The sequence below is a fragment of the Podarcis bocagei genome, assembly GCF_964188305.1.
Source record: "Podarcis bocagei genome assembly, chromosome: Z".
NCBI classification, from domain to species: domain Eukaryota; kingdom Metazoa; phylum Chordata; class Lepidosauria; order Squamata; family Lacertidae; genus Podarcis; species Podarcis bocagei.
Window position 1 is genome coordinate 19,021,660 of NC_138140.1, and position 22,433 is coordinate 19,044,092.

Genomic DNA, 22,433 nt, shown 5'->3' on the forward strand with positions numbered 1-22,433 from the left:
AGAAAACTGCTACTCAGTCCTGGTGCCTGTTGGTTGGACTCAGAAACATTACAATACTCCTTGAAAATGTTTGCTCTCTCTAGAATTGTTGTTGCAGAAGGAACAACACCCTCAAAAGGTGGTAGTGATGAGAAGAGGAGGAGTCTCAAAATAGGACAGGGGATATGAGCTGTGACAACACCTATCCCATAAGCAGTGTCACTGCATCTTCTCCACTATGAAGAACCTTCCATAGAGTGACACCATCCAGACTGACCATTGGTTCCTTCTGGCCAGGAAGCAGTATAAAATGACTTCCTGTTTCAGGAATTTATTTATATCAGTTTGAGAGTCAAGGTCTACTTGTGCTCTAGTGTCTGGTACTGATCTTTAGTCCTCTTGACACCTGGTCATTAGTCTGGTTCAGTTCTAAGGCAGCTTTCTATGTTCTTACTTAATTCAGTCCTTGATTCAGAACGATGAGAACTACTATCTTGCTTTGTTTGGGGATGCAGCTGGGTGCCAGAGTACCTACTCTGCATGTAGCAGGTCCCAGGTTCAATTTCCAGAATCTCCAGAAAGGGCTAGGAGAAAACCCCACTACCAGAAACCCTGGAGAGTGACTGTTGGTCAAAGTAGACCAAGCTAGATAGACCAAGCATCCGACTTAAGGCAGCTTCTTACATTGCTATTTAACTCTGTCCTTATTTCAGAGCCATGAGGACTAGAGTCGTATTTATTTTTATGGGAAGGTCTGTAGCTCAGTGGTAGTGCATATTATTATTATTATTATTATTATTATTATTACTACTACTACTACTACTACTACTACTACTACTACTACTACTATTATTTTGCATGCAAAAGGTCCCAGGTCCAATTTTCCACTGGCATCTCCAGGTAGGGCTGGGATGGTCTCCTGTCTGAAACCCTGGTTAAGTATTTTCGGGTTGTGCTCCGCGGCGACCCGGAAGTAATGGAGCACGTTACTTCCAGGCTTCGCCACTCACGCATGCGCAGACACTCAAAGTGTTACGTTCTACTCAGGATGCGAACGGGGCTCCGGAGGTACCACTGTACTGAGCTAGGTGCACCCAGTGCTCTTCAAGCACCATCATTGTAACAATAACAGCAATCCCTGCTAGCTCATGTTAAAAGTCTTTCCAGCAGAGGAAGAAAATGTTGACTGGAATGTGGTGAAATTTGAATGAAAAGTCACACCGCTTAAATAACAACGCACATACACACACACACACACATGCCCTAGCTGTTTTGGATTCTGTGGCTTTTCTCCATGTGTTTTCAATCAGCCAGGGTTTTGGAACAGGAGCCCAGAATGCCTTGCTCCATTCGAGGCGAGAGAGAGGAAAATGCTGATCTTGCAGATGTAATAACAGAAAGAGCTGTTCCCCCCTCCACTGCCCCGTAGCAGAAGAATGACATCTGAGAGCTCAAATAAATCAGCCTTCCTTAAATCAACCTTCCTTCCCCTTTAAAGGAGCATGAATTGGTAACTAAATATTACTCTAACAAAAGAAAGAGAAGAAGGAACTGCCGAGCGTGTGTGTTTGTGTGTGCTGCTTATTCAATCATCACACCAACCCACTACATTTTTGGCCCAGTGACTGAGAGTCGGCTGTAGAATTGTTATTTTTCTTATTATTTCAGCTATTTATATACTGGAATTTTGAAGGAGAGAGGAGAAGGCTATCAATGGATACTAGACTCTACAGTGAAAAGAAATCTTATGCCAGAAATTCTGGAGAGGTGCTGCTAGCCAGTGCAGACAATATTGAGCTAGATGGACCAGGGGTCTGACTCAGTTGAAGGCAGCTTCCCATGCTCCCATCCCTTTCTTCTGAATGATGAGGACTAGAATCTGATATTGTTTATAAGGAAAGGACCATAGCCCAGTGGTTTGAATGTCTGCTTGACATGCAGAACGTCTCGGGTTCAGTCCCCAATGGCATATCCATATAGATCTGGAAGAGACCCCTGCCTGAAATCCTGGAGAGCTTCTTGCCAACTGCTCCTCAAATCCTGGTGTTAGTTGTTTTGCACAAAAGCTCCCATCAGTCCCAGCTGATCCAGAGCATCTGGCAGACTTTGGGTTGGAAAGGCAACGCTGAGCTATGTGGGTCATTAGTATGACCTGGTATAATGGTCCTATATGATCTGCAAGACCAGATCAAGGATTCATTCAGGGGTGCAACAGACATCAGGGTGAGCACCTTGGTCTCCCTCTCAGTTTTAATTGTTTAACTTACTTACTTGCTGGATCGTGTCATCTGATTTTCAAGCCGTATTGGAATTGCTGTTATGCAAGTGCATTAAATTAATACGGACTCTTATTTCAGAAAAGGGTATTAAGGGGGCAGAGTGACTGGCCTGTGTGGAAAAGTTGCAGCATTTGGGACTTTTCAGTTTAGAGAAAAGGCAAGTAAGAGGCAATATGATGGAAGTTTATAAAATTATGCATGGCATGGAGAAAGTGGCTAGAGAAAAGTCCGTCCCTCCCCCCTCATAATATGAGGACTCATGGGTATCCAGTGAAGCTGAATGTTGGAAGATTCAGGACTGATGAAAGAAAGGCCTTCTTCATACAGCTCATAGTTACATCATGGAACTGCCCTCCACCCCCGCATGAGGCAATGATGGCTTTAAAAGAGGACTGGACAAATTCATGGAGGAGAAGAGGGCTACTGAGAGTTTATTAGTCACAATGGCTGTTCCCTGCCTCCACATTAGAGACAGCAGTGCTTCTGAAAACCAGTTGTTGGGAACAGCAGGAAGGGAAAGTGCTCTTGTGCTTAAATCCTGCTTCCAGATTCCCCAAAAGAGGCACCTGGTTGGCAACTGTGAGAACAGGGTGCTGGACTAGATGGACTAGCAGCCTCTTCTTATCCTCTAATTTTATCTACAGTCATACCTCGAGTTACAGCCGCTTCACGTTGTGTTTTTCGGGTTGCAGTCCACCAAAACCCAGAAGTACCGGAACAGGTTACTTCCAGGTTTCGGCAGTCGCGCATGCGCAGAAGCACTAAATCGCACTTTGCACTTGTGCAGAAGCACTGGGTCACAACTCGCGTGTGCACAGATGCACAGACGTGGGTTGCGAACGCTGCGGGTTGTCAACGTGCATCCCGCATGGATCATGTTCACAACCCAAGCGTCCACTGTATTTATTTATTTAAGTACATTAATACGGACTCATTTGCCCAAGTGCATTACTGTCTACCACTGAACTGGAATGATAGTGCTCAGGCAATCCATTTCTGGAGTCAGCCTGGAGTCTCTAAAACTGTCACAGTGATGAGTGCAAGCAAATAGCCTAGTTTACTGTGAGCAAATTGGCATGGCATTTTAAGCACAGCATTTTAAGACTTGGCCGGCAATGATCAGTTAGCACCCCTCATTCGCCAGAGCCTTGCCAGTCTCAGTTTGTCAAGAGTTGAGGTCCTGCTGTACTGATGCTGTCTGCTGAGCAATGTGCTTTTGCCAGTAGTGTCTTATTCCATTGGGTGAGCCATCAGTGATGGACTGGAGCTGGGAATGTCGTGCATGTCTCCAAGCCTAATACAATGCAACGTAAGCCACTTCTAAGTGGTTGGTAGATCAGCATGGTGGCAAATGCATGTATTTCTGCCTCCCCCCCCTTTTTTTAAGAGGGTGCGATAACTCAGCGGGACATGCCCAGGCTTCATTCCTTTGGCTCTTCCTTTCTGCTGCTAGGTTACTTCTGGGTGTCCATGAAACCCAATGCTAGCAGAGGGGAGAAAAACCTTTCTCTATCCACTTTCTCCATGCGCTGCATGGATTATTACCTTCTATCATGCCATCTCTTGCTTGCCTTTTCTCTAAACTGAAAAGTCCCAGAAACTGCAATGTTTCTTCATGGGGAAATTCCTCTATCTGCCTTGACCATTTTGGCTGCCATTTCCTGAACCATCCTATCCTTGATGGCGTTGGGCATCCGGACAGCTTTATCTGGAAAGAGGGTGCTGGTCCAGGAGGAAAGACTCTTCTGTTTTCATCAGAAACCTGGTGAAGTTTGTCATTTGCCAGAAATATTTCACTCCCATCAGAAGTCTCTGGCATCTTTGTTGAAATTGTCCAAAGCTTAGCAACCTGGATTATATACAGCTATGGAAAGATATTTTGGGGCAGAGGTGAATGATGCATATTGTTATAGGCCACCCCAATCCATGCTGAGCTGTGCATGGGATTCCAGGGGTCTTGACCCCAACTGTGCTCCTTTGGACAAATGATATTGCAGTGGAGACTGCCGTGCCTTTAGAAATATGGTTTAGTTAAACATGAGGGTGAAAGAGGAGAGCGCAAAATATGGTTTGAAGCTCAACATCAAAAAAATGAAGATCATGGCCACTGGTCCCATCACCTCCTGGCAAATAGAAGGAAAGAAATGGAGGCAGTGAGAGATTTTACTTTCTTGGGCTCCATGATCACCGCAGATGGTGACAGCAGCCACAAAATTAAAAGACGCCTGCTTCTTGGGAGAAAAGCAATGACAAACCTAGACAGCATCTTAAAAAGCAGAGACATTACCTTGCCAACAAAGTTACATATAGTTAAAGCTATGGTTTTCCCAGTAGTGATGTATGGAAGTGAGAGCTGGACCATAAAGAAGGCTGATCACCAAAGAATTGATGCTTTTGAATTATGGTGCTGGAGAAGACTCTTGAGAGTCCCATGGACTGCAAGAAGATCAAACATATCCATTCTTAAGGAAATCAGCCCTGAGTGCTCACTGGAAGGACAGATTGTGAAGCTGAGGCGCCAATACTTTGGCCACCTCATGAGAAGAGAAGACTCCCTGGAAAAGACCCTGATGTTGGGAAAGATGGAAGGCACAAGGAGAAGGGGACGACAGAGGACGAGATGGTTGGATAGTGTTCTCGAAGCTACCAGCATGAGTTTGACCAAACTGCGGGAGGCAGTGGAAGACAGGAGTGCCTGGCGTGCTCTGGTCCATGGGGTCATGAAGAGTCGGACACGACTAAATGACTAAACAACAACAAATTCAGTCTACACAGAGGGAGTACATCTCAATAGGAGCTTGCTCCCCACAGTCGTGCAGCACTGGAGTCCAAGGCATCCCTCCCAGCCTGCCTTCAGCCAGCCGGCCAAGACCATTCTGCCCTTTCTCAGCTTATTCCAAGCCTCATAGCAAAGGCCCCCAACTCTTTCTGACACCTCACACCCAGTTACTCTGGCAACATTCTAAATCCCCTATGTCTGTTCACACCTCAGGGCAAGTGGGGAAAAGACTGTTCTCTTGAATTGCCAGTGGCCCTCAGTGGGTCTGTATTGATTCTTAATTGCCCTTAATTGGTCAGATTGTTTTGCATAGACTAGCCCAGAAATTCCTCTACAGCTTGAATTTTCCTTTCATATCCCAAATAATCAAAATGCTACCATTTATTAATTTCTACTATTCACTAATAGACCCCAATGCCTCATATCTCTAACTATATATTTGACATCTCCCTGCCAGGGATGATAGTGGGTGGGAGAAGATAGGTTTTCTCCTGATATGTTTGGATTAAGACTTTGAGGGGGTCTGGTAGCCATCAGCCAGGAAGTAACACAAATTAACCTTATGACCTCTGCAAATCTCAGCTGCTAAATAAAGAGCAATAGGTTATTCTCAGAGTTGTCTGGTTGGGTGAAGATTTGGGAAGAGCCATGTTTAGAAAGTAAGCCTGCACAACAAGCTTTGCAGATTGTGTGTGTGTGTGTGTGTCTTACACACAGACACACAGGTAGGTAGCTGTGTTGGTCTGACACAGTCGAAATAAATTAAAAAATTGTCCAGTAGTACCTTAAAGGTAAAGGTAAAGGGACCCTTGACCGTTAAGTCCAGCCGTGAATGACTCTGGGGTTGCAGCGCTCATCTCGTTTTTCTGGCCAAGGGACCCTGCGTTTGTCCGCAGCCAGCTTCCGGGTCACGTGGCCAGCATGACTTAGCAACTTCTGGTGAACCAGAGCAGCACATGGAAATGCCGTTTACCTTCCCGCCGGAGCAGTACCTATTTATCTACTTGCACTTTGATGTGCTTTCAAACTGCTAGGTTGGCAGGAGCAGGGACCATGTGACGGGAGCTCTCCCCATCGCAGGGATTCAAATCACTGACCTTCTGATCGGCAAGCCCTAGGCTCTGTGGTTTAGACCACAGCACCACCAACCCCCTTCGTAAAGGTAAAGGGACCCTAGACCGATAAGTCCAGTCGCGAACGACTCTGGGGTTGTAGCGCTCATCACGCCGCTTTCGTGTGCATGCGCACTTCTTCAGATACAATGAAACAGAAGTCGCCAGATCCTTATATATAGTGGGAGGGTGGGGTGGGGTTTTTCTCAGAAGGGTAGTAGGAGATGGGTGATTGACTCAATGGGTATGGTACACCTGTTGATGACTGTTAACGTCTGCAATTAGTCCTACAGCTGTGCATGCGCAGGTTGCAATTCGGCACTTCTGTGCATGTGCAAGCACAATCGCCAAAACCTGGAAGTAACCCATTCCGGTACTTCTGGGTTTGGCACAGTGTGCAACCCGAAAACGCGCAACCTGAAGCGCCTGTAACCCAAGGTATGACTGTATTGGATTCTTGGCTCATTACACATGCTAAAGCTATTTTTGGTCATCTGCATACTATCTCTTGCTTTTTCCTGTAGGACTAATTGCAGTTGTTAACAGTCATCAACAGGTTTACCATACCCATTGAGTCAATTAGCCATCACCTACTACCCTTCTGAGAAAAACCCCACCCCGCCCTCCCACTATATATAAGGGTCTGGTGACTTCTGTTTCAGTGTATCTGAAAAAGTGTGCATGCACATGAAAGCTTATGCAGGGGTAGGCAAGGTTTACCTCACCTGGGCCAGTTCACTCCAGCAAAGATCCCTCTGTGGACTGGATTGCGCGTGCGCATGAGCGCCCACACCCGCAATTTCCAGTGTCTGTGCAGACATGATTTCTGACACCTGCATCTGCGCAGATGCGATTTCTGGTGCTGCGGAAGCAAGTCGCTGTGCCGCACTGCGTTGGTTTAGCGCAGCGCGTGGGGACTCGTTGAGCGGGCTGCTTGGTTCGGTGGTGGCTCATGGGTCAGTTAAATAACCCCCGTGGGCCGCTTTTGGCCCATGGGCCTTAGGTTGCCTACCCCTTGCTTATACCCAGAACAAACTTAGTTGGTCTCTAAGGTGCTGCTGGAGAATTTTTTAATTTTTTAATTTATTTCAACACATACACACAGAGAGAGAGTAATTTCCTCACATTCATTTCTCTGTCACTGAGGCACATACAGCATCTCAGCTGAGGGCATGGCAGATGCAATGGGAACAGGGATAGGCATTATTTTATTTATTGCATTTATGCCCACCTTTTCTCCAAGGAGTCAGGGTGGAATCCAAGGTTCTCCCCCACCCCTTTTAAACCCTACAACACCCTGCAAGGTGGGTTAGGCTGAGAGGCAGTGACTGGCCCCCGAGGTCACACTCAGTGAGCATCATGGCAAAGAGGGGATTTGAACCCTGGTCTCCCAGGTCCTAGTCCAGCACTCTAACCACAATGCCACCCTGGTTCTCCTAACCAAACAGTGTCCCTGCATGCATCCTTTAATCACTCCACTCTCTGCTCCCCCTATACCTAGAGATTTTGATAAACCATGACTGGGTACAAGCTGGAAATTTGCAGGGGAAGCCCTAATCATCATAATCACATTACTACTACTACTACTACTACTACTACTACTACTACTACTACTACTTCTACTATTGTTATTATTCACCCTTCACCTTAAGGTCCAACATGGGTTACAGCATTACAACACAATATTAAAAACAGTTAAAAACAACTTACAGGGGGGGAAAATAACAGAATATATTACTCACCACCCACCCTAAGGTTCTGAGATGGGTTACAACAATGAAAAACAGTTTAAAACAATTTACAATCAGAGAAATAAGGTGGGTTATACAGCAATAAAAGCAAAAAAAACTATACAACAAAGCCATTATTGTTTTCGTTTTTGTTGTTATTTGAACAGACATCAGTTAACCATTGTGGGAGAATGCATTCTTACTTGCCTACATAGGCCTGGCAGAATTGAAAAGTTTTCAGCAGGCATTTAAAAGTTGGCACAGAAGGTGCCTGCTGAATCTCTAGCAGCAGATAGTTCCACAGGGATGGCACTCAAGGCTCTATATACCCCCCCCCCCCAGGTGTCAGAAGGCAGGGTAAGGAGGTGCATCTTCAGTACAGTGGTGCCTCGCAAGACGAAATTAATCCGTTCCATGAGTCTCTTCGTCTTGCGGTTTTTTCGTCTTGCGAAGCACGGCTATTAGCGGCTTAGCGGCTATTAACGGCTTAGCGGCTTAGTGGCTTTAAGAAAAAGGAAACAAACTCGCAAGAACTTGCAAGATGTTTCGTCTTGCGAAGCAAGCCCATAGGGAAATTCGTCTTGCGGAACGACTCAAAAAACGGAAAACTCTTTCGTCTTGCGCGTTTTTCGTCTTGTGAGGCATTCGTCTTGCGAGGTACCACTGTATCATCCAGAAGCTTCAGTATCATCTGGAAGTAATGAAGGTGTCAGATGCATCTGTGTGGGGAGATTGTTCCACAGCTTAAGGGCCTCCTCCCCTGGGCTGCCACCTTCTGAACTTCTGAGGGCAGAGGAACAGCTAAAAGGGCCCCCTCTGCTGATCAGCTAGCTGGCAGCAGACTATTTATTTGGAACCTACATTTGTGTCCACCACCCACATGCCTTCTAAATATTGAGCTCACAGGATTTCAAGGATCTTTTTGCTAGAAACATAACCTGTGTTTGTTTATGAATACTGGCAACTCCCCATTTACGTGGGGGTTACACTCTGGGCTCTCCAAGCTCTTAAGTGAAATGCATACCCTCCAACACTTCTCCAATGGAAACAGAGACGTCCCATTCCATAATGATAATTTATACCCCACACATCTTACTGGGTTGCCCCAGCCACTCTGGGCAGCTTCCAACATATATAAAAACATAAAGCATTATTATTATTATTATTATTATTATTATTATTATTATTATTACTATTACTATTATTATTAAACTTCCCTATACAGGATTGCCTTCAGATGGCTGGGGGGGGGGTGGATTGGATAGCTCCATACTCTCCAACATGTCTTCAATGAAAATAGGGACATCCTAATTCAAAGCAGGACATTTCAGGTTCAAATCAGAAACCAGTACAGCTTCTCTAAATCAGGGATGTCCCTGGAAAATAGGGTCTGGAAGTGGTGTAAGTGGGAAGCACCCTGGCGAGTCCTCGTTGCTCATGAGGAGACCTTTCCCTGTCACTCTCATTTCGTATAATAAATAAACCTTTTTAAATTCATTTTTTGTGTGAACCTTTTGGGGCATAAGGTTCAGTTTAAGGTTAACTCCCCACTTGCGTGCAATCACACACACAAACAGCGCTTGGAACCCAGAAGTGGCGGGCAGCTCATGAGGAGACCCTCCCCAGAACCCACTCTAGGGAAGGTCTCCTCGTGAGCCGGTGGTGCATGGAGGCTTTGTTGAGGCTGATCAGTGCGCATGGTAGTGCAGCAGACTCTTTCCTGTGCTCAGCTGAGCAGCCTCAACAAAGCCCTGCTGCACCTCTGGCTTGCAAGGAGAGGGAGGGTCTCCTTGTGAGTCGCCTGCCACTTCCAGGTTCCCAGCACTGCACGCGTATGCGGTTACGTGAAAGTATATCACATGCAAGTGGGGAGTTGCCTGTATGTGTTTCACCTTAACCTTATGGCCCAAAAGTTTCACACGTAAATGAATTTTTAAAAGGTTGATTTATTACATGAAATGACAGTGGCAGAGTATCTGGATGCTGCTTCAGACATCAGAGTTACAGTACAGTGGTGCCTCGCAAGATGAAATTAATCTGTTCCGCGAGTGTCTTCGTCTTGCGGTTTTTTCGTCTTGCGAAGCACGGCTATTAGCGGCTTAGCGGCTATTAGCGGCTTAGCGGCTATTAACGGCTTAGCGGCTTTAAGAAAAAGGAAACAAACTCGCAAGAACTCGCAAGACGTTTCGTCTTGCGAAGCAAGCCCATAGGGAAATTCGTCTTGCGGAACGACTCAAAAAACGGAAAACTCTTTCGTCTTGCACGTTTTTCGTCTTGCGAGGCATTCGTCTTGCGAGGTACCACTGTATAAGTAGTACAGTACAGTACATACTGATCAAGAAGTTGCAGTTACTGCAGAATGCTGCAGCACGATTGCTGACAGGAGTGAGGCCTTGTCCACGTATCTGCACTAGTAGCCGATTTGCTTCTGGGTCAAGTTCAAGGTGTTGCTATTAGTATATAAAACCTGACCCTGAGATCACCTTACTGCATAGGTGCCCACTTGACCGATCTGATCAGCAGAATTGGCGCTACTACAGTTTCCACATAGTACCTGTTGCACATTTAGGGGGGGGGGAATATTTTAGTGTGGCAGGACTTATACCCTGGAACTCCCTGCCTATTGACATCAGACAGGTGCCTTCATTGCACTCTTTTTGGCACCTGCTAAAACATTCTGTTTAGTCAAGCCTCCCCGGATGTTTCAAAGGTTGATGTGATGAATTTTGATTTGTTTCCATCCACTGTTGCTTTAACTTCTTGTATGTTTTACAGTATTGTTGTAAGCTTTTCTGGTGATAATTTTATTTTTTATTTTTTTGTAAACTGCTTTGAGGTTTTTTTTATTTCCGCAATTAGGCAGCATATACATTTTATAAAATAATAAACAAGCAAACAAATACAGTGGTACCTCGGGTTAAGAACTTAATTCATTCTGGAGGTCTGTTGTTAACCTGAAACTGTTCTTAACCTGAGGTACCACTTTAGCTAATTGGCCCACTGCTGCCACCACGCCGCCGGAGCACGATTTCTGTTCTCATCCTGAGGTAAAGTTCTTAACCTGAGGTACTATTTCTGGGTTAGCAGAGTCTGTAACCTGAAGTGTCTTGTAACCTGAAGCGTCTGTAACCTGAGTTACCACTGTAAAGCACACATTGAGTTAAAGAGTAAAAGAAGGAGACCTATCAAAAGCCTAAAGAGAGAGTAACTCTGACATTTTTCAGAGACTCGTATGTGAAGTAGAAAAGGGAGGGAAAAGGGTAAACCTGTCCGGAAGTGAAGGAGAGTGTCAAGCTTGTCCTTGAGAATGCAGATTGAAAAGGCGGCACATGTTGAAGCTGTGAGAGCTAACCAACCATGGACAATCTGGGGCTTAAATACTATTCTGAGCCCATGTTAGGTTATGGACAAGGGATGAGTGATTTGCATTAACACCTATATTCCTTTGTTCTGTTGTTTCTTTTCCGTTAAGTTCCTGTCTGCTGGTTATTCTGTTTTTCCTTAGTTGGTAACTGAAAGAATACAATCCCAGTGAGAAATTACTAAACTGGTTATCTTTATTTCCTGAGTTCTGAATTTACCTCACTACTGCCTATGTGGAACTCATTCATTTTACAGGAGATGCAAATTAAATTTTGCTTGTGACACCAGATTGCTGTCCTGATCTTTACATAAAATCATAGGAGATCAGGAAGCCTTCCTGAACACAAGAAATTTCACCGAGGGGTATATTTTATATCAAGTTTATGCCAACAGTAATGAACAATAGGAAAAGCTAAGATTGGCATGCACCAACTGGCACCTGTCCTGGACCATGAAGCCCCTTGGTCTTTTGAGGGCCTCTTACTTTGCCCTGTTCTTGAGTGACTGCTCTGATGCCCTCCTATTGGCAGGGCCAGATTGTGGCTGTGATGCTGTCCACCTCCCTCCAGATGTTCTCGCTGTCTGGATAAATTTGGTCATTGGCATGGGAAAGCGAGCAAGAGTGGTCTGTTTACACACCTTCACGTCCAGCCAGGGCTAAAGTGAATTTTTGACCATCAGCCAAACAACAGCAAAATGGGTTTGCTGAGGCTTGGTGTTGGGGAGCCAAATTGAAAAAACGAGAAAGGGAAGAGAAGCCACATAATATCCTGCTAAGGATGCACATTTTTGCACATCATCATTATTATTATTATTATTATTATTATTATTATTATTATTATTATTATAAAAAAACTCTTCTAAGGGCTGGTTTGCCTAGGAAACTGTAAGGCCTGGTGGTCAGGCCTATTATGGATGAGACACTTCTGTTTGTTCCCTGTGGGTTAAGGGAGAGGAAAGGCGGGGTGGAAAAAGAGAAGGGGTGGCTCCACGTACTCCTTGCTCTGTCGCTTGACAGATTACCTCTGAGATTATGCAGCCATCCACACACACACACACACACACACAGAGAGAGAGAGAGAGAGAGAGAGAGAGAGAGAGAGAGAGAGAATATTTCAGTTGTACAAGATAAAGTGAAAAAAGAGAAAAAGAAGAAAGAAAGTACAAAGAAAAAGAAGAAAATGTGCAATAAAAATACATAGTATAGCAGAATAAATGTTACACTTTCATGCATATTATATAGGTAAAAAGGTAAAGGTACCCCTGACCATTAGGTCCAGTCGTGGCCGACTCTGGGGTTGCGGCGCTCATCTCGCTTTATTGGCTGAGGGAGCCAGCGTAACTAAGCCACTTCTGGCGAACCAGAGCAGTGCACGGAAACGCCGTTTACCTTTCCGCCGGAGCAGTATATAAGTACAATTATTCTCCTAATACGTATATAATTGTTGATAACCTACAATGTTCATTCCAAATGTCAATATGTTTATCCAAACAGAGTCTGTATCTTTAAGCAATCCATTCATATGTTGCATGTGCTGTCATGTCTTTAGTCCATTGATTAAAGGGGACCATAACGTTATTCTTCCAGTTCATCAATACCAGTCTTTTGGCCATAGTTGGGGCACGTAGAATCTATTTTCACTGTTCAGTTGTCAACTTCCATACAATAGGTATATAAATCAAAAGAAAGGGTATGCAGCCCTTGACAATAAAAATACAGTTCCCTGCTCACAGCCCGGGTGATGGGGATGGTGTCCATCTTCTCTCTCTCTCTCTCTCTTAATAAACTTTATTAAACAAGAAGATATCTTAAAATACACACAAAACAAACATACAGTACAAACATTCTATAAGAAAAAAGAACTTAATTACATATAGAATAAAAAATAGTAAAAGAAAAGAAACTTCCGACTAAACCCATTGTACTATTTTGCATTCAAATTTTTTCACACAGTTTCTTATTAATATTTTTCTATATCTTAGCTTAAACTTTTTAAAATACTTCCTTATATCACAAGACTTTGTGATATACCCTTTGAGATGTTCCTTAATCATTATCCATTCCTTGTTACGTAACATCTTGTGTTGAGTTTCCTCTCACTGTCCCAGTTCTCCTTGCTAGCTGTAAATACTCTATTAATTTGGCTTGCCATTCAATCTTTGAAGGGATGGTATCACTTTTCCAATTTCTTGCTATTAGAATCCTTGCTGCAGTTGCTGAATACATGAATAATGGTCTGATTTTATTCTTGATCTCTGATGTCATGATTCCTAATAAAAATGCCTCGGGTCTTTTAGTGAATGGGATCTTAAACATTTTCTTTAACTCATTATAGACGGTGGGTGTCTGCCTTGCCACAGTGTGGTGTCCCATCCTTTTGTGTCATATGCATCTTTTCTGTCTCTCTCCTCCCAGGGTGACATCCAACAGCTCTTCGTGGTAGCAGACCACCGAGCAGCCTACGACTATTGTGAGCACTACAGCCCGGATTGTGACACAGCTGTCCCAGATGCGCCGCAGTCCCAGGACCCCAACCCTGATGAATACGTAAGTGGAAAGAGATGAACGACTGCCACAATGTCGGTGCAAAATCTGGAGGCAGCCTGCTGGCTCAGCAGGGAGACAGAAGATCCATTGCTCCCCATGGAATCCAGAGCAAGGGATGGCAAGGCAACCCCAGTGCAACCCCTTCATGGAAGTGGAGTGATGAGCTGAAACCACCTCTTTCCCAAAAAACACACACCACTTTCCTATGGGGAGGGAGGGATCTGCCTCTGCTTCAGTTTCACATGGGTTTATTCATAAACCCACTCCAGACTGTTTTAGATACCATTCGACTCAGGGTAGACCCACTGAAATTAATTGAAATTAATTTTACTGGGTCTACTCAGAGTAAAACTTAGGTGAATATCACCCTGATTTTTTTGCTTTAAATACCTACGAAAATTCTAAGTGGTTAACAAATTGTCTTTTTTTTAACATGGGCTGTCTTTACAAGCAAGTGTAACAGACTTTGTGTAAGCATATACACCATGCATTCAAAGCATATTCCTTCCTGCAAAGAATCCTAGGAATGGTAGTTCACCCTTGCATAGCTACAATCTCCAGCACCCTTAGGTAAAGGTAAAGGAACCCCTGACCATTAGGTCCAGTCGTGGACAACTCTGGGGTTGCGGCGCTCATCATGCTTTACAGGCCGAGGGAGCCGGTGTACAGCTTCCGGGTCATGTGGCCAGCATGACTAGGCCGCTTCTGGCGAACCAGAGCAGCACACGGAAACACTGTTTACCTTCCCGCTGGAGCGGTACCTATTTATCTACTTGCACTTTGACGTGCTTTTGAATTGCTAGGTTGGCAGGAGCAGGGACCGAGCAACGGGAGCTCACCCCATTGCGGGGATTCGAACCGCCAACATTCTGATTGGCAAGCCCTAGGCTCAGTGGTTTAGACCACAGCCCCACCCGCGTCCCTTAAACTACAGCTATTACTACTACTACTAATGCTACTATGTGGGGTGAGCTTTAAAAGTATGGTGGGTATGCAGCCTAAGCTATAGCAAAAGAAAATAAAAAATGGAAAAAGCATTAATGGGCAAGAGCCATGGCTTTTAACTGCAATGAGCAGACTGTTCCATGGAGTCTACATTCACACAAGATTCCGTTGACTAACACATCCACTCCCAAAGAAGGCTCTGCTTCAGCCATCTCTATTTCATTTGCAGATATTTAGGTTAGAAGAGCCCTTCTAGATCAGTCCCATTAAAGTCCACCATCCTGTTCTCACAGTGGCCAACCAAATGCCCCAAATAGGAAGCCCACAGGCAGGACCTGAACCCAATAGAGTACCCTCCCCCCCCCCCTTGTGATTTCCAGGAACTGGTAATTAAAGGCATATTGTATCTGACTTGCATCTGAACTTGGCCACTGTGGTTAGTAGATGTTGATAGCCTTTTCCTCTCCAGATGTTTGTCTAATCCATCATTTTAAAGCCATCCAGGTTGGTGGCCATCACTATAGCTTGTGGGTAACAAATCCCATAACTTAACTCTGTGCTGTGCGAAGAGGTTCCTCCTTTTGCCTCTTCTGATCCTGACTCAGTGAAACTGTGGATGGTGGTGACAATGCCTCACAGCCTCGCCATGTTCTAGCTGCTGTGCTTTCTGCCTTGCAGTACCCAGATGGAGATGGGAACCTCGAAGTGGAAGGAGAAACTTACTACTACGAATATCCCTACTATGAGGACACAGATGACACAGGCAAAGTGGTACCACCTACGACCCCAACTACAGATACTGAAGAAGTGGCACGGGAAACGGCTGAAACCACTGAGGTATGGAACAGGGGGCCACAGCTGGATTGGTGAACTGGTTCCAATCCAACCCCCTCCCCCTATTTTCAGATGCTGCACACATGGCATAGAAACATAGGCCATGCTTGAAGAAGCTTTCCCTGTGGCGTAGGGTGTAGAGATGCTATTGGTTCTCCCAGAGTGGCTTCTGTAAGCCCTGGTATTAAGATATTCTTTGAAATAACAATTTAATTCATAAGGGACACAGATGTCATCTATTTTTACTCTTTTGACATGTTGCAGCACTAAGCCAATGGTGTAGGGGGTGAAATATCCTAGCCTTTATAAATCCTAAAGTGGGGTGTCCAGTAAGCAGCAGTGCCCCCTCTGAGATCAGGTAACAGGGCACTGCAGAAGGTCATGCCTGGGCTCAGGCAGATGTTTCCAGATGCTTATTATGTGATATTGATATACAGAACTGTATGGCTCTCATTTTGGGGTGCCAACCCAATCCAATGTGCAAAGGTTTTAGTATTATTCCTGGAACGGTACCTCCTGATTTGCCCCTTGTGCATTTACACAGGCTCTGGTGGCTTTTGACAGAATGTAGGTTAAATGCTCTGCAGGTGATGGGGGCATTATAGGACTCAGAACGGCATATATAAATATTTCACGGCCATCTGCTTTAAAGAGGAGAGCATGGTACAATTCTTAACAGAGTATACCTTGTGTTAGGAGAGCTTGAAGCTTGGGTGAATTAGATTGGAATAATCACTTACAGTTTCTGGAGTTCAAAGGGTTTATTTATATAGGAATATATTTACAAGATGAGTGTAGATGAGAAAGAGAAAATAGCAGGCATCTTTCTCAACTAGTCATATAGAACCGTCACATTTGTTAAACAGGATTCAGAGAAGTGAGGGCCATTGATTGCACCTAAAGATCACACTGAATAAAATGGATTTGTTGTTCTGATTTTGTGGGGGAAGTTTTGTGAACGAGTCTTTTATGACAATGTACTTACTTTGATGCTTACTTTTTTGCTTTGTGATTTGTCTATTAATATGATGAGCGTGCGGTATGGTTTAGGCTTGGTTGGCCAGAAATCAATAAACTATTCCTTTTCATATTTTAAATATCTGTTTAATTAATTAGGGGGCACAGGTATCAGCCAGTTTGATTCGTCTGACATGCTGCGGTGCTAACAGTGTAGGCGGGCACGTGTCTCCTAGCTTGTGCGCATCCTAAGAAAGGGTATCCTAAATATCAGGTAACTGTGGCCTCTTCTTCTTTTTGTGGAAACAGGAACTTGCCCCTCCATCTACAGCATCCCCACCCATTGTGGAGAGAACTCAAGAGGAGACCACGGTGAAAGAAAGGATAGAGGATCCACTGGTGGATGAATATAATTATGGAACCATAACTGATGAATATTACACTCCACTCCCTGATGAAGATATCAGCTATGATGACCTTGATAAGCTCCCAGAGGGAGGCGTCGAGGTGGAGGTCCCCACCAGCACAGTGATCACCCTCAACGGAACCAATGTAATTCTTTGTGGCCTCAAAACTATGATCCATGTTCTGGCTCGGTCTGTAGCCCAGGCATTTTGGGTTGTTAACCCAATCAAGTTCTACTCAGAGTAAACCCACTAGAATTAACAGGCCTGATTTTGTCATAAGGAGAACCTGCTAGATCAGGCCATTGGCCCATCTAGTCCAACATCCTGTTCTCACAGTTGCCAGCCAGATGCCTCCATGGGAAACATACAAGCAGGGCCTGAGCACAAGATCAGCACCCTCTCTTGTGGTTTCCAGCAACTGGTGCTCAGAAGCATTACCATGGAGGCAGACCATAGCCATCATGCCTTGTAGTTGTTGAGGCCAGTCAGTTTCAGATGAGTCTACTCTGTGTAGGACTAACATTGGCTACAGCCCACATTCTTGAACTGCCTCATGGGTTCTGAAGTTGTCTTTAAGTTGCATTTTAGAAAGTTGATGGCTGATGGTGGATCCTAGTAAATTGGTGATTATGCTAAAGACCACGGCTCTTTTGCAGGGGAACATTATGCATACCTGGATCAACACAGCTGCCTGCATTTTCAAACCTTGGAGGTGTAGCTGTGCTGCTTGAGTGGGGTGGGATGTCCTCGTGATGAGTTAGTGCTTTTCAGATTTTACAGTGAGAGTATTCAGTTGGGTGTCTGTTCATGTGGGGCAGCAGTAAGGCCTAATCTACAATAAATCCATAAGTTAGTGTGGCAGCACCTACACTTTGGAGCTGTCTTCCCTTGACATCAGGCAGGTGTCTTTGCTGTACTCTTTTTGGCACCTGCTAAAAATATTTTTGTTTGGGCAAACCTTTTCAGACATGGGAAATGCTGACAGGTGTTTTAATCTAGCCTTTAGCTTACCATTGACTCTAATTATTTTTTTGAAAGTTTTAAATAGTCATTATTCTATTCTTTGCATAAACTGTTTTAAGGTTGTTATGAATTTTGGGAAATTAATGAATCATAGAATTGTAGAGTTGGAAGGGAACCCAAAGGCCATCTAGCCCAACTCCCTGAATTGCAGGAATCACAGCTAAAATGTGCCACCCCCCAAACTTATGTTCTAGAATCCTCTGCAACCAGCAACAGCTTTGGTATGCAGAAGCTTATACTGGAATGGTCCACTGATGGTAGGAAATCTGGAAATCCCTCTGGCTTGGAGGAAAAGGTCTTAGCGCCTCCTGTTTTCTGTTCTCTTCCACTTAGGACGCAGAACAAGGGCGTGAAGGAGGAGAAGACCCCAACAAGGACTTCACGGAGGAGACCCTCACAGAGTATGAAGATGGGTACTATTACGGCAACTATGACCGGACAGACTCTCCAGACATTGGACCCGGCATGCCTGCTAACCAGGACACGATTTATGAAGGGGTAAGGGAAGACTTGGTTCCTGAGAAACAAGGAGACTGGACTTCACAGTCCATGCCGTGTGGAGGTGAAGCCAGGGCCTTGGATTAGTGCAGTGGTTCCTACGGTGAGCAGTCATTCCCCCTGGGGAGACAGTGGGATTACAGTGGGACTAAGAGGCAGGGACGCGGGTGGCGCTGTGGATTAAACCACAGAGCCTAGGACTTGCCGTTCAGAAGGTCGGCGGTTCGAATCCTGAAACGGGGTGAGCTCCCATTGCTCAGTCCCTGCTCCTGCTAACCTAGCAGTTCGAAAGCACGTCAAAGTGCAAGTAGATAAATAGGTACTGCTCTGGCGGGAAGGTAAACGGCATTTCCGTGCACTGCTCTGGTTCCCCAGAAGCGGCTTAGTCATGCTGGCCACGTGACCTGGAAGCTGTACGCCGGCTCCCTTGGCCAATAAAGCGAGATGAGCGCTGCAACCCCAGAGTCGGTCATGACTGGACCTAATGGTCAGGGGTCCCTTTACCTTTACTAAGAGGCAGGGGAGCACTGGAGGTGGGTTCTTCCAGGAGCATGGATCGCTTATTTACAATTAACTGGGCTAGAGTCTGGAGCAAAACACTTTCCTCGCTTCATATTATGGTAGTCTAGTAAGCTGTTAAATACTGAGATAGGTAGATAAAATATTTTCTTTCTGAGTTATTCTTCTAAAAGGATCTGTTTTAAAAAATATGTAGATGTCAGAGTCTCATTGGACAGATGAGATGTTCTGCTTCTGCAACACTCTGCTCGGTGGCAATCGATTTGGTGACAATGAATGCAGCCAATGAAGTGGAGCAATGCTCATTGTTCAGTGAGTTCTTGCTTTTGTTTCCTGTGTATGCTGCAGATTGGTGGGCCACGAGGTGAAAAGGGACAGAAAGGGGAACCAGCCATAATTGAACCGGTAAGAGCTGTCGCTTTGCCTTTGCCTTGCAGCTGGAGAATCCATGTGGAAATTGTGCAATGATAACATTTAAAAATCGATCAGTTTATCAAACCAGGGTAAGGGTGGGGAATCCTCAAGCCTGCAGGTCAAATGTGGCCCTCTGGGCTGCTCTGTCTGGCTCTCAGGACAGACAGCCTCAACCCACAGTCTCCTTGAGTGTTTTTGCCTGTTTGGAATATGTCCTTGAGCTGTGATAATGTCTCTTACTAGCCAGGATGGGAATGTGTTTGTGTATTTGGCCCTGCCCACACCTGTTGCTCCACCTACTTTTTTTGCTTCTGGCCCTGTCCACCACTAGGGTTGCCATATTTCAAACAGTGAAAATCTGGACAGAAAAGTTGTGAGCTTCCTCTCTCTTTTTTTAGTTTTGCCCAAAGTTGTTGAGCTTTTTGGGCAAAATAGTGGAGGAAAAAAAACACCCACCAAATTTTTGAGCTATTTTTATTGAAAAACAGCAAAAACGGCACTGCTGACACGGGCAGCCATACGGCTGGATTTTCCCAGACATTTCCCCAATTTTCGCCCGGACACTGCTGCCGACTGCAGTATTCCGGATGTATGCACCATTGACTTATGACCCCTGGAAGGCTGCTCTGAGTAGAACAAGGCCCATGGACTGCTGAAGTTCTCAACCGCTGAAATAGTTGTAAGAGGTTCTCCAGTAACAAGAAGGGATAACTACAAAGTGATCTGTTCTGCATTTCTGTAGTTTGGTGGCAGGGTGGAAGTCTAGCCTATCTTTCTGTCTTCTCCTTTCCCAGCCTCCAAAAGTTCTCTGCCCAAGAATATAGAAATAAGAACATAATGGCCCATCTAGTCCAGCATCTTCTTATCACAGTGGCCATCCAGATGCCCAATAGAAAGTCCTCAAAGCAGGTGCAGACCACAAGAACCCTCTCCCTGCCTGCAGTTTCCAGCAGCTGGTATTCAGCATTGCTTCCTCTGACCATGGAGGAAGAGCATAGTGACCCTGGCTAGTGGCCATCAATAGCCCTCTCCTCCTCCATGAATTTGTCTCCTCCTCTTTTAAAGCCATACAGTCTGGTGGCCATCCCTGCCTCCTGTGGGAGAGAGTGCTACAGTTAAATTATGTGCTGTGTGAAGAAGGCCTTTGTTTTATCCATCATCTTCCAACACCCAGCTTCATTTGGATGTCCACATCTAGTGCTATGAGACAGGAAAGAAACTTTCTTCATGCCTTGCATAATATGATAAACTTCTATCATGTTGCCTCTTACTTACATTTTCTCCTAAGCTAAAAAATCCCAAACGCTGCAACTCACTCCTAGGGGAGTCACTCTGTCCTCCTTGATAATTTCCATTGCAATTCTGGTTGCTACAACATCTGGCTGCTGTCATCACTGTACATCTCCATATTGGATCTGACCTAGGTTCTGGACAACAGAGGCAGGAATGAAGTTGCAGAGTGCTTAGTGCCGAATAACTTCAGGCTGCAATTTGCAGATCACAATTTGGAGATCCTCCCTTAAGGTTAAAAAAAAAAATTCCTGCAAGGAGAAGTCTAGAAGAAAAAATCCCTGCAAGAGGAAAACTAATACAGTGGGAGGGAGTGGACTGAGCCAGATCCTTTCTCTCTGATGTTGAGGTTCCCGTCTTTTTTTAATTTGCACAGCATTGTTTATATGGGGGGACATGACAGAACAATGCCATCTGTTACATGCAATCTCAGGTCTTATTAATCCAATTCATAGAGGGGAAGGCCATCAGTGACTACTAACCACAATGGCTACATTCTACTACTGCGGTTGGAGGCAGTCAACGCAGCTTCTGAATACCAGTTGCTGGAAGCTGCAGGAGAAGAGCTGCTTTTGCACTCAGGTCCTGCTTGTGGGTTTCCCCTGTTGGCATCTGGTTAGCCACTGTGAGAGCAGGATGCTGGACTAGGTGGGCTCCCTTTGGCCTGATCCAGCAGGCTCTTCTTATGTTCCTCAGCCCAGCTGCTTCCACACCCTTTCAACAGCTATGCCTTCTCTGTTCCGTAAAAAGGAAAAAAGCAACTCTGTTTTTCCAGCTCAGCCCTCCCCATCTAACATTTTCTTCACACTAGCGACCTAATTAACCCAGTTTTTTTCCTGGCAGACCCGCCAAAGTAACAGCAACCTTGTCTGACTTGCAAAGTTGAAAGGTCTCCGTTTGCTGCTTCTCCCTGATGATTTCCCTACAAGGGGAAATGAAGTCAGAACCAACTCCACCTCTTAACTGTTTTCTAGCTGCTTCCCATTCTACCCTCACTCCTGTCTGTGAGGGAGCTTGCAGCTGAAACACGTGTGTGTGTGTGTGTGTGTGTGTGTGTGTGTGTGTGTGTGTGTGTGCAAAAGAGAAAAATCAGAGATGCCCTCAGCATGGAGGGGGAATCTGCTGAAAACGGTTGCATAAGAATTTGGCAGCTCTGAGCAGGGTTTGAAAATGCCAGACCACCGAGAGGCTGCTAGAATGTAAACAAGACCAAATGCTTGTATTTTCTCTCTCTCTCCACTATCCAAAAAAAGAAACATTCTGGAGCTTTTTGCTTTTTTTTTTTAATGCACTCCTTATCAGGCTTAGATGCATTCCAAACTAGGCTTGCTGGATGCCTTTCCCCCTCCCCTCTTCAACTCTCACAGAGGCCCTGCAAGTCACTACATAATAAATTTACTTGAAGTTGAGGCCTTGGTGTTTTTTTGGATGGGTGGGGGTTGCATTTCAGCTGCTTACTGTACCTTTCAGAATGGCCACTGTGTGTGCCAGTTTTCTTGAGCTCAATGTCCAGCAAGATATTGGAGCCCTGTCATTTTTGCAGTGCATAAGGGGGTTAAAAGCAGCTGCTGCTGCTGCTGCAGAAGAAGAACATAAGAAAAATAAGAAGAGATGAGTTGCTGGGTTAAGCACCTAGTCCACCATCCTGTTCCTACAGTGGCCAGCCAGATGCCCCAAATGGGAAGCCCCCAGGCAGGATCTGAGCAGAACAGCAACTCTTTCCTCTTGCAGTTTCCAGAAACTAGGATTCAGAAGC

At 45.1% G+C, this 22,433-nt stretch overlaps 1 protein-coding gene across 3 annotated transcripts in view; it reads left to right on the forward strand.

Annotated features, from left to right (window-relative positions):
* Positions 1–22,433, forward strand: part of COL5A1 (collagen type V alpha 1 chain) — a 183,019-nt gene that overhangs the window by 65,831 nt on the left and 94,755 nt on the right. For all 3 annotated transcript variants that reach the window (XM_081178653.1, XM_081178655.1, XM_081178654.1), the window contains exons 5-9: positions 13,659–13,790; positions 15,414–15,572; positions 16,836–17,078; positions 18,290–18,454; positions 19,322–19,378. In XM_081178653.1, the coding sequence (XP_081034779.1) occupies positions 13,659–13,790; positions 15,414–15,572; positions 16,836–17,078; positions 18,290–18,454; positions 19,322–19,378 (756 nt within the window). The remainder of the gene's footprint in view (positions 1–13,658; positions 13,791–15,413; positions 15,573–16,835; positions 17,079–18,289; positions 18,455–19,321; positions 19,379–22,433) is intronic.